At 40.8% G+C, this 14,627-nt stretch overlaps 1 protein-coding gene across 1 annotated transcript; it reads right to left on the bottom strand.

Moving 5' to 3' along the window:
* Window positions 1-277: 277 nt before the first annotated feature.
* Window positions 278-12,162, bottom strand: SKA1 (spindle and kinetochore associated complex subunit 1; the record flags this gene model as incomplete). The annotated part of the gene is made up of 6 exons (XM_080714405.1): window positions 278-426; window positions 1,089-1,258; window positions 3,068-3,205; window positions 5,910-6,007; window positions 8,375-8,499; window positions 12,075-12,162. The coding sequence occupies 6 exons, from the start codon at window positions 12,160-12,162 to the stop codon at window positions 278-280; spliced, it is 768 nt and encodes a 255-aa protein (XP_080570531.1).
* Between the last annotated feature and the right edge of the window lie 2,465 nt (window positions 12,163-14,627).

Genomic DNA, 14,627 nt, shown 5'->3' on the forward strand with positions numbered 1-14,627 from the left:
TGTTGAAAGGAAGTGTATTTTAAAATATATAAGATTTATCCAAAAAAGTTTTATTTCTATAAGAAAGAAATAGAATATATGTGTATACACACACACACACACACACACACACACACACACACACACACACACACATATATAGAATAGAATATTGTGTGTATGTGTGTGTGTGCGCGCGTGTGTGCGCGCGTGTGTGTGTGCGCGCGCGTGTGTGTGTATGAGGAAATTATAAGACTAGCCTCTATACTGTACTGACAATTCCAAAGCTCAATAGGCCTCAGGTTATGACGTAACGGGTAAGTCCTCCTCCTCGGACTTCAGACAGCCTCCGGCAATGTCGCAAAATATTCAGAATCACATGAAACCTCTTGTCAGCTTTCAAAGTTGTGAATTCCTTTATGTCAGCTTCCACTATAAAATACTGACCTGAAAATAAAGATAGTGCAAATTTTTATGAAGCCAGCTTTCAAGATGAGTACTGAAAGTTGTATGGTCTTTCAGCACTGTAGCTCTGCTTATTAGATTACTGGCTACCTATTCGTATCTCTTGAAAAACTCACTTTTCCAGAGGTATGACTGTATGACTACATACTCTGATTACAGAATGGAGCCCACAGCACCTGTACCACTCACCTGGACGACCCTGGATAAGTTAAGCTCTCTTTGCCTAGTCTGCAAAATCAGATAGAGATGTCACAGGGACTAGCCTTAGCATACTGGCATATAGTAAGTTCTGTATCACTACTATTATTATTACTATTCTAATTCCCAAAACACTGGAAATAGTTTCACAAGACTCTAAAGCAGCATTTCAGAGCCTCAGAACTACAGACACTTTGGGTGCAGTCCTGTGCATTGCAGGGCCTTTGAGTAGCACCCCCAGCCTCCACCCACTAGATGCCTGGAGCACTCTCCTACCTCAGTTGTAACCACCAAAACTGTCTCCAGCATGACAAATATTGCCAGTGGGAAAACTGCCCCTGGTTGGGAATTAACAGTCTAGGCTTAGAACTTTCTGGAATTAGCTTGTTCCTCACGATCAGTTATACTCCAAAGAGTTAATATATATGTACATATAATTATTTTACCTTTAGTATCCTTTGTTTCTTCATTAATAAATCTGTGATAAAGATTTCTGGTTACAGAATTCATAGAAGCCTTTGGTTGACGTAAAATCTTATATTTACTAATGACAGCCTTATTAATTTCTTTAATGACATCATTAATTTGACAATAGGTTAAGCGGGATTTCATGTACCTGTAAAAAAATTATATATATATATATATATTTTAGAATCATCCCCCAAATTACTTTCTTTGAAAAACATAAGTATGATGACTTTGTACAGTAGCGAAGTACCCTTTATAAAAACAATTTTAGGTTAATTTCTAAATAGCCCAGACACAGCTCAACAGCTGAAAAACAGAGAGCAACGTATCAGTGCTTAGCTTTCCTCATTTTATCTCGACACATGAATCTCTAGTCTCCATCCACACAGAATTAATAATCTAAGCTCTCAAATTCTAATCCAAGTCAACTGATTATCTGTAAGGTATGTTTATTTAAACATTTAAAAATGTGTGCAAGCTGGGCAGGGTGGCTCATGCTTGTAATCCCAGCATTCAGGAGGCTGACACAGGAGGATCTAGGTTTGAGAACAGCCTCAGCTACTCAGTGAGGCCCTTTGCAACTCAGTGAGACCGTTTCAAAATAAAGAATAGGAAATAGGGCCAGGGGTGTAGCTCAGAGGTAGAATGCCCCTGGGTTCATCCTCAGTACTGGGGGGGGGGGGGGGAGTTTAAATGTTGAGAAAAAATACAACTCAAAGCACCCTTTTCTGAAAAAAAAAAAAAATTACATATTCTGAGGGGGAAGAAAGGAAGAAAAGAAGAAAGGGAAGGTGACGGTTGAAAACAAAGCGTACAACAAAGATGTAGTGAGGATTAAGACAAAGAACTGATGGGGCCAGAGATGCAGAGATGAAAGGCTCTGGACTTCAGCGGAGGCTAGAAGAGACCCAGTCTATAGCATGCTCTTCGCAACGGCGACCCAAAATTCCTCCAAAATACTGTCTCTCCCACTCTAAATCCCACTCAGCAACCGGGACTCAACCTAGAACTCATTCTTTTTTGTCCTCACTGCCATCAGGAATCCAGCCTTAGAATGTAAAAAATAGAAAGCTCAATTTCCAGGGGGCTGGACCCCCCAAAACCCAAACTCAGTCACCTGCTTCAATTTTCCTCTCAACAAATTGTGGGTTCTTATGATGAACGCCATCTGAGATTCTACTTTCTAACAATATACACTAAAAGTGAGTTTTATTTTCTGAGAATGAGTACTTTCTAACAATATACATAAAGTACAATAAGTACTTTTAACATTATACAGTACTGTCTAACAATACACACTATTTATTACTATTTGTAATAAAATAAATAAGAACTGTAACATAAAACTTAGAAGTTAAAAAAAAAGTCCTGGACCTATGAGAGTTTAAGAAAACAGATTTCCATAATTGTTTCCCCTTTGTTGTAATCCTTAAAAGGCAAAAGAAACCTCCCTCTGAGGGAGGCGTCTTGTCCTATATTCAATCCTTTATCCTCCTCGATGACACGGAGCTTAGAAGATAGCACAGACCAAACACATGTGTGGTCCAAGAGATAAATGGAACCAAACACACACACACTCTTCGTTCTAATTCTCAAATCTACACAACACACTCAATTCCCTTTAGAATTATAACAAAACCAAGGCTACTTCTAATATGTGCCAGGGTAAATGTGAATCACAGAATGGCCCTGGAGGGAATATAAAGCAATAGACAGGGCCACCTCCAGATTTCTATTAAATGGTTTTAGAATGAAGCAAAAAACATGAGTTTGAGCATTTCCCACAAAAAAAGTTCCTGACCTTTCACAATACAATGTAAAACTATTTGAGCTAAGATCACTGTTTGAATATAGTGTGTTAGTTATATTTAATATAATCAAGCTTTACAATTTAAACAATCATGCGTGTTGATTATTAAAGAGCTAAACATTAACTTTTTTTATCTTAAATACTTACGCAGGAACACCATTAAACTCATCGGTAGTTATAAACGGCATTTCTTTAATAATTCTTTGTTCTTTTGGCGGCTTCTTTGTGGGTGCAGGTTCCTCAACTTTGACTGGTTCTTCAGTGTCAAGATCTGGCCCATTTACCCTACAGAGTAGAGAAGTACATATATGCACATAATTGTCAGAATTAAGCAGCATACTAGGAAATTTTCCCAACTAAAAATAATCAATATTAAATGCATGACTCATTCTGTTGTAATTTCATAGCCAACATTTTTTCTAGCTCTAGCCCTTCACTGTGAAGATTTAAGTAGTAAAGAGATGTTGAAAATTAAGTCCCTGAATTGTCAATAATACAGCTGAATTTATTTACATAGCAAAAACACAGCGCATATAGGATATATGCTAGACATCCTCGTTAGCTGTTCTACTGGCTGCTCAAAGTCAACATGTGGAAGGTTGAGCTATCTTAACCCTCAATCGGACTTCCTAAGTTCTGAACCTGCAAACACCAGTCACCTTAGACATTGACTTATTCTAATTTATCCTGCTGGGTGCTCAGGTTAGTCGCTGCCTATTACCAACTTGGTTTCATTACCAGCAGTAAGCATGGGTCACCCTTTGATTTGGTCTGCCCAATTTACTCAGCAAGCATTCTAATATAACTGCTGCCCCATGAGAAACAGTCTAGAAACAGGCTGGCGCTTCTAGGTTAACTGCCAGGGAAGGTTGCTATAGAGGCTTGACCACTCCAAGATAGACACCAGATGCAGGAAACAGTGCATCCAACACAGTAGCATGCACAGGGAATCCCCAAGACAACAGCTGAGCACCAGAGAGCAACCAGATATGAATGTTTGCTATGGGCGGTGAAGACAAAGATGTCCAATGTGAAGGCGCCATCATGCTAACATCAATGTTAAAAGTGAGACTCCACTGAGAAACTGGCTGATTCTTTTGTGTATTTGCTTGTCTTGACCATGTGTTAAAAAGAGTGTCCGGATGCTCCTGCATGTCCTGCTTTGTGTATTCGCTGAAAGCAACCATTCAGCCTACGGAAAGTTCTGCTTTGACCTAGTGCTGACAGCTGAAACCAGGCCAGAGTGAGCTCTTGTTTCCCAGGCCATATTCCTGCTGGATGTCCAATGCCTGGTCCACACTACAACCCTGACAACTAACCTATGATGACCTTACTCACTGACTTGTAGGGAAATCCCAAGGCATCCTCTGATCATGCCTAAGAACACTATTGAACTTTGTTCCTGAAGACCTTCAACAATCAGTAGTAATAGGACTCCTTTCCTTCGTTATAAGGTTCATGTTTGCTTTTTAGCTTTTCAAGATTAAATAATATATTGTTTACAGGAACACACAGGCAAAGACAAGATTATAAAAGCCAGGATAGTGATTACCTCTAGAGGAGGGAGGGTCTGCATCAGAAGATGTTTTAAGGGACTGATATTGTCCTATTTCTTAATCTGACTAGTGGATGTTTGTTTTATTATTCTTGTTTTATACAAAAAATACTTTAATTGATTTTCTGTATACGAAGCATTATAAGTTTTTTAAAAGTTAAGTTAGTTATGGAAATTTTACCTACTCAAAGTACCTTTTAGAAATAATATTTTGGTGGCAGAGGACTGGAGAGATGGCAGTAGGGAAACAGTAAAAAGACAGAACATAGAATCTCCCAAATCATGAACACAAAAGATGACAGAGATTCCCCTCAGAGCTGGGCAATCAGAACAAGGGAGAGAACTGAGAGGCAAAACCCCAAGGAGGCAGAGACAGGTGATGGCTGAGACAGAGTATAATAGGATGAGGAGCCACATCCCTGCCTAGCTGACATGAAGACAGGACGGCAGGTTGAATGGATGCAGGTTGGATGGATGGGTAACAAGAGAGCCAGTGAGCTCAGACCTAGACGTGCAAAGGTTAAAGAGAAAACAACTCTCGCATCACCAGCAGGCCACAAAATCACCAGAACTAGGTGCCATGTCAGGGCTGGACTGGACATTTGAGAACATTAAGAGTGGGGTTTGGTAAGCAGGAGTAGAACAGCTTCAGGAGACACCTGGAAGTTAAGGGAGGACAGAGGGGAAAGAGGCAGCCACATTAGAGCTCGGAAATGACCACTATGAAAGCCCACAGCAGTGCAGAAACAGCCAGGGGTAAACAAAGCTAGGCCTGGAGAATAGAATTGGGCTAAAGAGGGAGCGTGAGGTGCTCCGTGATCTGCAAGCAGTCAGTTCCTCAACTGGGCCAGCAGCCCAGAGCCAGGGCTGAGGCCTCTGGGAGAAAGGACAGACAGAACAGCACGGAAGCCAGAGCAGGGAGAGCTAAGTGGATCGCTCCTTTGGTGTTTTTCAGAAGAGAAACTCACTGAGCTTATTCTAACACTAAGGCGGTGGTTCGGAGTTGGAAGGTCTTGCCTGCAGAGCACATCTGGTGATGCCTGGTAACTTTCTCCATGGTCACAACTGTGTGGGGGAAAGGGATGCAACCAGGGTCTGGTGGAGAGAGACCAGGGAAGGTACTAAAGTCCCCATTCTCACAGCAAAGCAGCATGAAGTGGCAGATGGGGCAGAGGTGAAAAAACCGCTCTAAGAGAAAGAATGAAGGGAAAGAGAACCCAGAGATGCTCGTCCTCAGGAAAGGCAGATGTTGCCCTCAGAGATACAGGATAAGAAAACTGGTGAAGAAAGGGTTACAGATTGTTTCTAATACACAACAAAAAACTGGATAATGACCAACAAAGTTGCAAATACATCATAGAGAAATAGCTTTGAGGCATTTGTTTTCATGGATTAATAAATCCACATAGCAAGAATAATTATAAATATACTTACAAGCTCTGGGTTACTGTTACTTGAGGCAAATGGGAAGGAATGTTTTCCTTGAGATGTTGCACATCTTTAAAATCTTCTTCAAGAGAGTCACAGAGTTCCTAAAAGTTTAAAGATGCTCATGAATAAGCGTCTTTCTTCCCTGTGTGTAAGACATTATTAAGACAGGAAAAGAGACGAACCCTAATTACAGCGATTGTGAAGGTTGAGAATGCAGAATGAAAAGTACTGAATGCACAGCATTAAAAAAAATAAAAGAGCTTTGGCGCAGACAGTATAGCTCAGTGGTACAGCCCTTGCCTCGTATGGTTGAGGTCCTAGGTTGGATTCCCAGCACTGCCAAAAGGGAAAAAAAAAAAAAGCTTTTGCTTCTAGAATTGTTTTAGGATGGTGATATATTTTTCTCTATTGGATTTTTTCAGAGAACAATCACATTACAACTAGTAGGGAAGGCTGAAATTGAAGTCTTTTCCAAATTCTTTAACCTTGGGAGGCAACTAAGAAATAGACAAAAGACTGATGTTTTTCATTCTGGTAAATCGCTTTTGTTGACTGGCATGCATTCCCCAGGGTTACCTGTCTGACGGCACTAGAGTGCCCATGCCCACACAGCTCAGAAGCACAGATGCCACTTGGAATGATCTCTGCATGGACATTAACACATTCCAGCTTAATCAAAATTTCCACCTGATCATAACTGGGTTTTTAAAAATCGTTATTTAACCTCCACTAGAACTTGAGGCAATGATATTATGAAAACGTGAATAAAAAAATATTTTGCACCTTTGGATTCCTGTCATCTGGCTCCCAGTAAGAATGTAAACAGAAACTCCAAATGGCCTTCCATTTGCAGCTGAACATTCTCTAGGCCCACACCTAACACTGGGTATTCTTGGACAGATTAGAATTGAAATACCAATGTTGCTTTCCATTTTGAGTTTATGACACCTTTCTTTTGAAGAACTAAATGTTCACAGACACTGATTTCATTTGGACTAATAGTAAGATAGGTATAACAATGCCCATTCCTATAAATGAAGGATCTTTATAGACTTAAGTATTACAAGGTTGCATGGGACCAGCATATTGTTCAATGCCATTGAGCAGTTCAGTGGCTCTAATTCGTTACAGCATAAAGTAATTATGAGGTCATTACCGTACAGCTGAGTATTTTCCCATTAGCATGTACACAGCACTTTATTAGCTGAAATCAAGAGGGCTTATTTGAATAAATAAGTATGTAAGCGAGGATTAAGTTTTTCTTTACTGAAGATTCCTTATATTACATTTTGTAAAAATTTAAAAATGCAAGCCAGGTGTGGTGGTGCATGCTTGTAATCCCAGCATTTGGGAGACTGAGACCGGAGGATCACGGTTCATGGATAGCCTCAGCTACTTAGTGAGGCCCTCCACAACTCAGTGAAACCGTTTCAAAAATAAAGAATAAAAAAATAGGACAGGGGGTGTAGCTTGGAGGTCAAATACCCTTGGGTTTCATCCCCAAACCCGCAAAAAAAAAAAATAAATAAATAAATAAAAAATGCAGACATAGAAAAGAACTAAGAAAGAGACCAGTATTCTTTTTCTTTTTTTCCTGTTTTTTTTTTTTTTTTTTTTTTTTTTTTTTTTGATGGCAGGTACTGGGGATTAAACCCAGGGGTATTTTACCTCTAAGCTACACTCCCAGGCCTATATTTTGTTTTGAAACAGGGTCTCACTAAGTTGGGGAGGGCTTATGTTACTGAGGTTGGTTGTGAACCTGCAATCCTCCTGCTCAGCCTCTCAAGTACTGGGGTTACAAGTGTGCAACACCACACCCAGCTCCCAGTATTATTTTCAAATAAGGACTCTAACACCCCAAGAGGTCAAATGACTTTCTCAGTGTGGCAGAGGGTACTAAAGGCAGCCTCAGTGAGAATCCACATTTCCTCTTACAAGGTAGATGTTCTTTACACACCAGTATCCCAGGGAATCACGTGTTTACATGAAACCTGCCAAGAATGATTCCTCCTTTTCAGTAAAGTTCAATTCCACTGGCTATTAGCAGAAGAAAGAAAACAGCTGTGAAGCTCCAGACTCCTTTACTCTGGGAACATAAAGCACAAGTGGCATTTCATACCCTGAACAATTTACAAAGCTAAGAACAACAGAAATGTAAAGGAATGTTTCCAGACTACCTGGTGATCGGGGAGTTTGCATTTATTGCTTTTTTACTTTGTGTCTTCATTAGAAAAAATATTACAAGCCGGGCGTGGTGGCGCACACTTGAATCCCAGTGCTTGGGAGGCTGAGACAGGAGGATCGCACAGGTTCGAAGCCAGCCTCAGCTACTTAGTGAGGCTCTCAGCAACTTAGTGAGACCCTGTTTCCAAATAAATATAAAATAGGTCTGGGAGTATAGCCCAGAGGTAGAAAGCCCCCTGGGTTCCACCCCCAGTACCACCAAAAAAAAAAAAAAAAAAAATTACCTTGAGTGAAATGTTGGTTTGTTCTTGATACTGAATTTCCAATTCAAATTTATTTAGAAGCTCATTTACTACAATGATTTCATCTCCAATTTTATTTAATAGAGTCTTCAGAGTAGGTTCCTGGCCTATTAGAAACAAAGATAAAATAGAGAATACATTATACTTTTATAATTTTTATAACTGTGTTATTATTTTATGTTATACATAAAAACAACAGCATACAGGTACCCATGCAAACTCCCAGAGCAGATAGCTATGCCTCAGACCCTGGGGTGAGAAAGTGCTGCTGCTTCAGCCCTAGAGCCTGTCTCCAGCATAATCCAAAGACTTCATTTCTAAATAACATGGAGAGAAGGTAGAAAGAAGCATGTGATGTGTCCCCTCAGGTTTTTGTCTCTGGCAAATTCCTCCGCTACAATAAAACACCTAGAGATACTAGATAAAATACATGCCCTTTTACACGTCTGAGCATTCATGAGAATAAGGTAAATCACCATGGGTTCTGATATGAAGAGAAACCCACAGAGCAGGTAGCATGTGTGAGTTGATGAGTAGCAGCTCTGACCTAGGGAGTCTGGAAGGATGCTGAAGAAGAGGCTGTCAGTATCAGCAACTAGATATGTTTCACTTCATGGGGGATAAGATCCAAGGCGTAATGGCCTCAAAACACAGGGTACTGGAATGAGTGTCACAAATGAGGCCAGTATCTCTTTTCAGAAGATGTATCTTCAGTGAAAGTACAACCTGAAAAATTCTAATCACTAGCTAGAGATAAGTTTATAATTTATTTATTTTTGTGTGGTACTGGGGATTGAACCCAGAGGTTTTCTAACTCCAAGCAACACCCCAGCCCTTTTTATTTTTTGTTTTTAAACAGGGTCTCACTAGGCTTCTGAGAGTCTTACTAAGTTGCTGAGGCTGTTCTTGAACCTACGATCTTCCTATCTCAGTCTCCCAAGAACTGGGACTACAGGCGTGCACCACCACACCCAGCTTAAGTTTATGTTTTAAATTGGCCTTCTGGTCTGTGTGGAGGGGGTGGCAGTGAGGTTAACAGGAGTGCTCTTTGAAAATGTGTAAAATAGGTTTGAGATTCATATTCATACTATCTATTCTACTCAAAACTTCTAACCATAGATAGTAATATAAAAAGTCAAGGGCCACTGATAACTCCAGGGTGCCTGGAGGAAACAAACACAAGCCACATATTAAGCAGCATATTTTCATACTCCCAGTCCTACCCTGTAACACCTCTCTCTCTCTAGCTTTATAAATTTGAGGATAGGAAAACCAGAGTCCCTTCTTCCCTAGAAACAAAAGTAATTAAAAAAAAAAAAAGGACAGAACAAAACCCCAAAGATTTCTACCCTTACTATTAAATCTTTCCCCATCTGTGTTCCCAGTAACCAAACAATGAGATACATATAAATAAAAGCACACTTTGGCCATATCTGTAAATTATGGATGCCAGTATGGTGAAAGTCAGAAACACCACTACCTACTTCCTAAAGTTACCGGAATGATACATGAAAGTACATATAAGACAGATTTAGCACTGTCTGGAATGTTGAAGGACTCACTAAACACCACTATTTATCATTATAATGAGAAGCAGTGTATTATTCTATCCAATTGAGCAATTCTAATTGCCTTGGACATTAAGCTTATAACAACAAATTAATAGGATGTCTGATGTCTCTGTAAATAATCTCGGAATAAACACTTAGTTGGACAGTATCTCTTTCCTGTACACTGAGACCTCAAATAACTTTAGGCATCTAAATGTTAGGGCCTTCTTTACTGATTTGTATCAATATGACCAATCGATCAAATGTACTCCTTTTGAGAGTAGTTATCTAGTAAGTTATCTAGTAAGTTATAGCAGCCAAAGAGAAAGACAAACGACTAGGCTTTCTCAAATAGGCTATGAAAACAAGCAGTCAAATTACTCTTTCCATTCGCAAAGAGACAATTTTTTAGTGTGCAGTAATATAGTAAGTCTGGCTGCTTCAGCTAGGCTATTGCTTTGGAAGGATCATCTGAATCTATCCAAATTATATGTTTATCCAACAGCAATCATGTCCTTTTTTTTTTTTCCAATAAAAGAAATACAAAGAGAACTCTGCTGGAAATCAAGACCCAGAAACTCATCCCACCTGGTTACTCAGGAGCTTGGGACCAGGGTGGTCACCTGACTTCTGAGCATCTCACATATGAGGTGAGGGGATTTGCTATGCTGAGCCCACAGGGCCTGAACTTTCTACAGAGTATGTGAACCATAAGCTGTAAAACGAAGGAGGATCCTTTATTAGAACTTCTCAATAATGACTGAGAATATCAAATCCTTAGGAGGGCAAGTGTAAATAAAAACTGCATATCATACAAGATTTTCAATATGAAATCGTGTTTGAAAAAAGCTTTTAAACTATCAATTCTTAATTCAAGAGTCATAGTTCAATAGTCTTCACAGCAGATCTATTAATTTTTTTGTTTGTTTTGCAGTACTAGGAATTGAACCCAGGAGCATTCTACCTCCGAGTGACACCCCCAGCCCTTTTTTTTTTTTTTTTAACAGTACTAAAGATTGAACCCAGGGGCATATTACCTCTGAGCTACATTCCCAGTCCAATTTTATTCTTTATTTTGAAACAGGATCTCTCTAAACTATTCAGGGCCTAAGTAGCTGAGGCTGGCTGCAAACTCAGATCCTCCTGTCTCAGCCTCCCAAGTACTGGGATTACAAGTGTGGCCACTATGTCCAGCCCCAGACCTATTTTTTATTCTTTATTTTGAAACAGGGTCTGAGTTGCAAAGGGCCTCACTAAGTAGCTGAGGCTGTCTCCGAACCATGATCCTCCGGTCTCAGCCTCCCAAATGCTGGGATTACAAGATCTGCCACCATGCCCGGCTATTAATAAATCTTTAACTCTCCTACACAAGGCTAGGGAGCACATCATTCATTTGTTTGTTTATTTATTCACTTATTCTTTATGGTACTGGGGATTGAACCCAAGGGTGTTCTGTCCCTGAGCTACACCCCAGCCCTATTTTTTTTTTAATTTTATTTGGAATGGGTCTCACTAAGTTGTGGAAAGCCTCATTAAGTTGCCAAGGTTGACCTAGAACCTGTGATCCTCCTCTCTGTTTTAAACATTTTCAACTTGGTAAGGATTCTCTGTTTCTTTGAACTTTTATTGCATCATCCCTTCTCAACATGTCAAAATATTTTCAAAGATGGCTATGACATCCAATTTGTAGATATTAAGAAAGGTTAATTTTATTTTCAATTTACTGTTACTATGATATACAGGGATAAGCTTCCTCCAAAGTAGGATGCAAGATGAGATACGGACTACTTTCACCTCTGTGAATCTTCAGTCTTTTTATTTTCCTCCTTGCCTCTTAGTATATCCTTTTAGCTGTAGGGCCATCAATGTCACATACCCTTCAAATCTTACTATTAGTCTATATATCTCAGAAAAACATAAGTGAATAAATTTAATGACTACTGAGCTTATTGTTCATTGTATCCTCTGCTATATCAAAAGACTGATGTTACAGGGTTTGAAAAAAAACACTCTTCAAATCTCAAATTATCTAAGATACATTTATTTAACCAGGCATAAGGTATCATTCACAGTGGAACAATAAAAATCAAAATACATTTTGTATATACATACTCAGTGAATCTGTTACTTACCAAGGTTTCTTAATGACAGAATTTTTTTAATATTGCCAATCTTTTCATTAACATGAGCGCACAACTGTTCCAAATCTGAGGAGGACATCCTTTAAGCCTCTAAGTAAAAAATATAAACACATTTGTTAAAAAAGAAAACTCAGACAACTTTCTGGCTGACTTTCAAAATCCAGAATAGTAAACAGCGAGTAAATCACATCTCCTTGAAAGTTCAAACCTTAAGAGCAATTTCTTCCTATTCTAAAAAAAATTTCAGTTTCTAATCAAAGCATAGTACTGACATATCTTAGCGCCATCCTTCTGCAGTCAGTAGATTCCAAGCCCGGGTACAGGAGATAACTCTGGGTCATCTCTTCAGGGGCTCAAGAGGACAAAGGCGTTATTTATATATAAGGCAACATTGGCGCTTCCTTTAGAAAGGCAAAATATACATGCATTTACACTGCAATTTCAAGAGACTCAGGGACGCATCCTTCCCGTAAGGGGAGCTGGGGGAGGGGCTTCAGAGTTTGGAGATGGTCACAGCACGGAGAGAGAGGCCAGGGCTCAGTTCCCACTCATTTGGAGGGAGGGAAAGGGCCTTCCCAAAGCATCCACTGCAGCTAAGCAAGACAGTCAAACCCGGTCCTCCGCCCGGCCCCGCACCTCAACTTCCCAGCGATGCCCCTGGCGGCTTCTGAGGCCAGGGACCCCAATACAGGAGTCCAGGGTGGAGCGCGCCCGGGAGCAAAGGGCCCACTGGCCGCCGGGAAATGAGCGCCGACTCTCCAGCCTAGCCAGGATCGCGGGAAACTATTCCGCAGTGAAATTCAAACTACCCGCCGGGCCCAGCGCCGCGCAGGCGCACAAGCGCGTTCTCAGAGCGCAGGCGCGGGGCCTGCGCGCGTTCCGATTGCTCGGGCCGCGGCGGGGCGGGGCAGGGGGCGGGGCCAGGTCGGTTTAGGCTCACGGAAGATCGCGCGAGATCTCAGTCAGTCTCCCAGACCTGCACACCGCCCTGCCAGGGACCAAGCCTCAAAAAGAGAGAGGAACCAGGGTAATGTTTACAGATCCCAAGACTTAGCCACGAATTAGTAAAATAAGACACTCGGGAGATGAGGGCCAGGACTTAGTATGTTTAAAAAATGCCCCAGATGATGATGACGATGATTTTAGGTACTGGAGACTGAATCTAGGGGTAGTCTACCTTCAGCTATCTCCTTGCAACAAGGACTGGGATTATACGCCACCTTGCCTAGGTCATACCCCAAGTTATTCTTAAAGCAGCCAGGATTGTGAGCTAAAAGACAGATATTCTAGCCGGGCGTGGTGGCGCACGCTTATAATCCCAGCTTTTGGGAGACTGAGACAGGAGGATCTTGGTTCGAGGATAGCCTCGACCACTTAGTGAGTCCCTTTGCAATTCAGTGAGACACTGTTTCAAAATAAAGAATAAAAGATAGGGCTGGGGTGTAGCTTGGAGGTAGACTACCCTGGGTTCCATCCACAGTACCGAAAAAAAAAAAAAAGACAAATTCTGTCTTTGAGGAGATCATTGTTTCTGGAGGAGAAAATACAAATTAAGAAAACAAATGTGTAATTTTTCCTACTGAAAGAAAGAGGGGCAGGCATGGCGGTGAACACCTGTAAACCCAGTGCTTGGGAGGCTAAGACAGAAAGATCACAAGTTCAAGGCAAGCCTCAGGAACTTACCAGACACTCAGCAACTTAGTGAGATCCTGGTTTAAATAAATAAAAATAGAATTGGGGTATGGCTTGAAGGTAGAAATCCCTGGATTCAATCCACTATACCAAAAAAGGGGGTGGGGCGAAGCAGCCTCAGGCTGAAGTCGTAGCTCCACAGTTATTAAATTCCCAGGTTCCTTCCATCTGTTGGCTGTGCATTTTGGCCTTCAGTTCCCACTGTGCAAGAGGCCCCTTCTGGTCCCTCTCATCTACTTTATGTCAGAGGCAGCAGAAGGAGGAAGAAGAAAGGGTGATAGGTTCAATCTACCAGCAGAGCCAGCACCTTTAAAGAATTTTTTCTGGAATATTATGGTTTGAAAGTATAAGTTCCCCTTTACATTTTTTTTCTGAAGACAGCCATACTGGAAGGTGGATCCCTGCAGATGTGGCTTCTGTAGGCAGGGCATAGCTGGAGGTGGGTCCCTAGGAGCATGACCTGGGAAACTATATACATCTTTCCATCCCTCCTCTGGCCCTCTCTGTTTTCCACCATGATGCCTGAGGACTGATAGCTCAGGGTCCTGCTTGGCAGCTGGCCTAAGTGAACTATATATAAGGACTAAAATCGCCTGACCCATAAGCAAGTAAACTTCTTCCCCTAAGTTTTGTCTGCATCAGATGTTTGGATCACAGTAATGAGGATGCTGACTGAAACAGGAACGTTGCACCCAGTGACTTCTGTCTGCTTTTCACTGGTTACTAGTGTCTGGGAAACTGAAAAAAGAAAAATTACTGTTAGTATTATCACATAAACATATTTTAAATTATTTCTTAATGAAAAATAACCAGTCCATGTTCAGTTTTCTTCTCCTGTATCATACAGTATTT

This window comes from Muscardinus avellanarius (genome assembly GCF_963383645.1).
Source record: "Muscardinus avellanarius genome assembly, chromosome: 17".
Taxonomy (NCBI): domain Eukaryota; kingdom Metazoa; phylum Chordata; class Mammalia; order Rodentia; family Gliridae; genus Muscardinus; species Muscardinus avellanarius.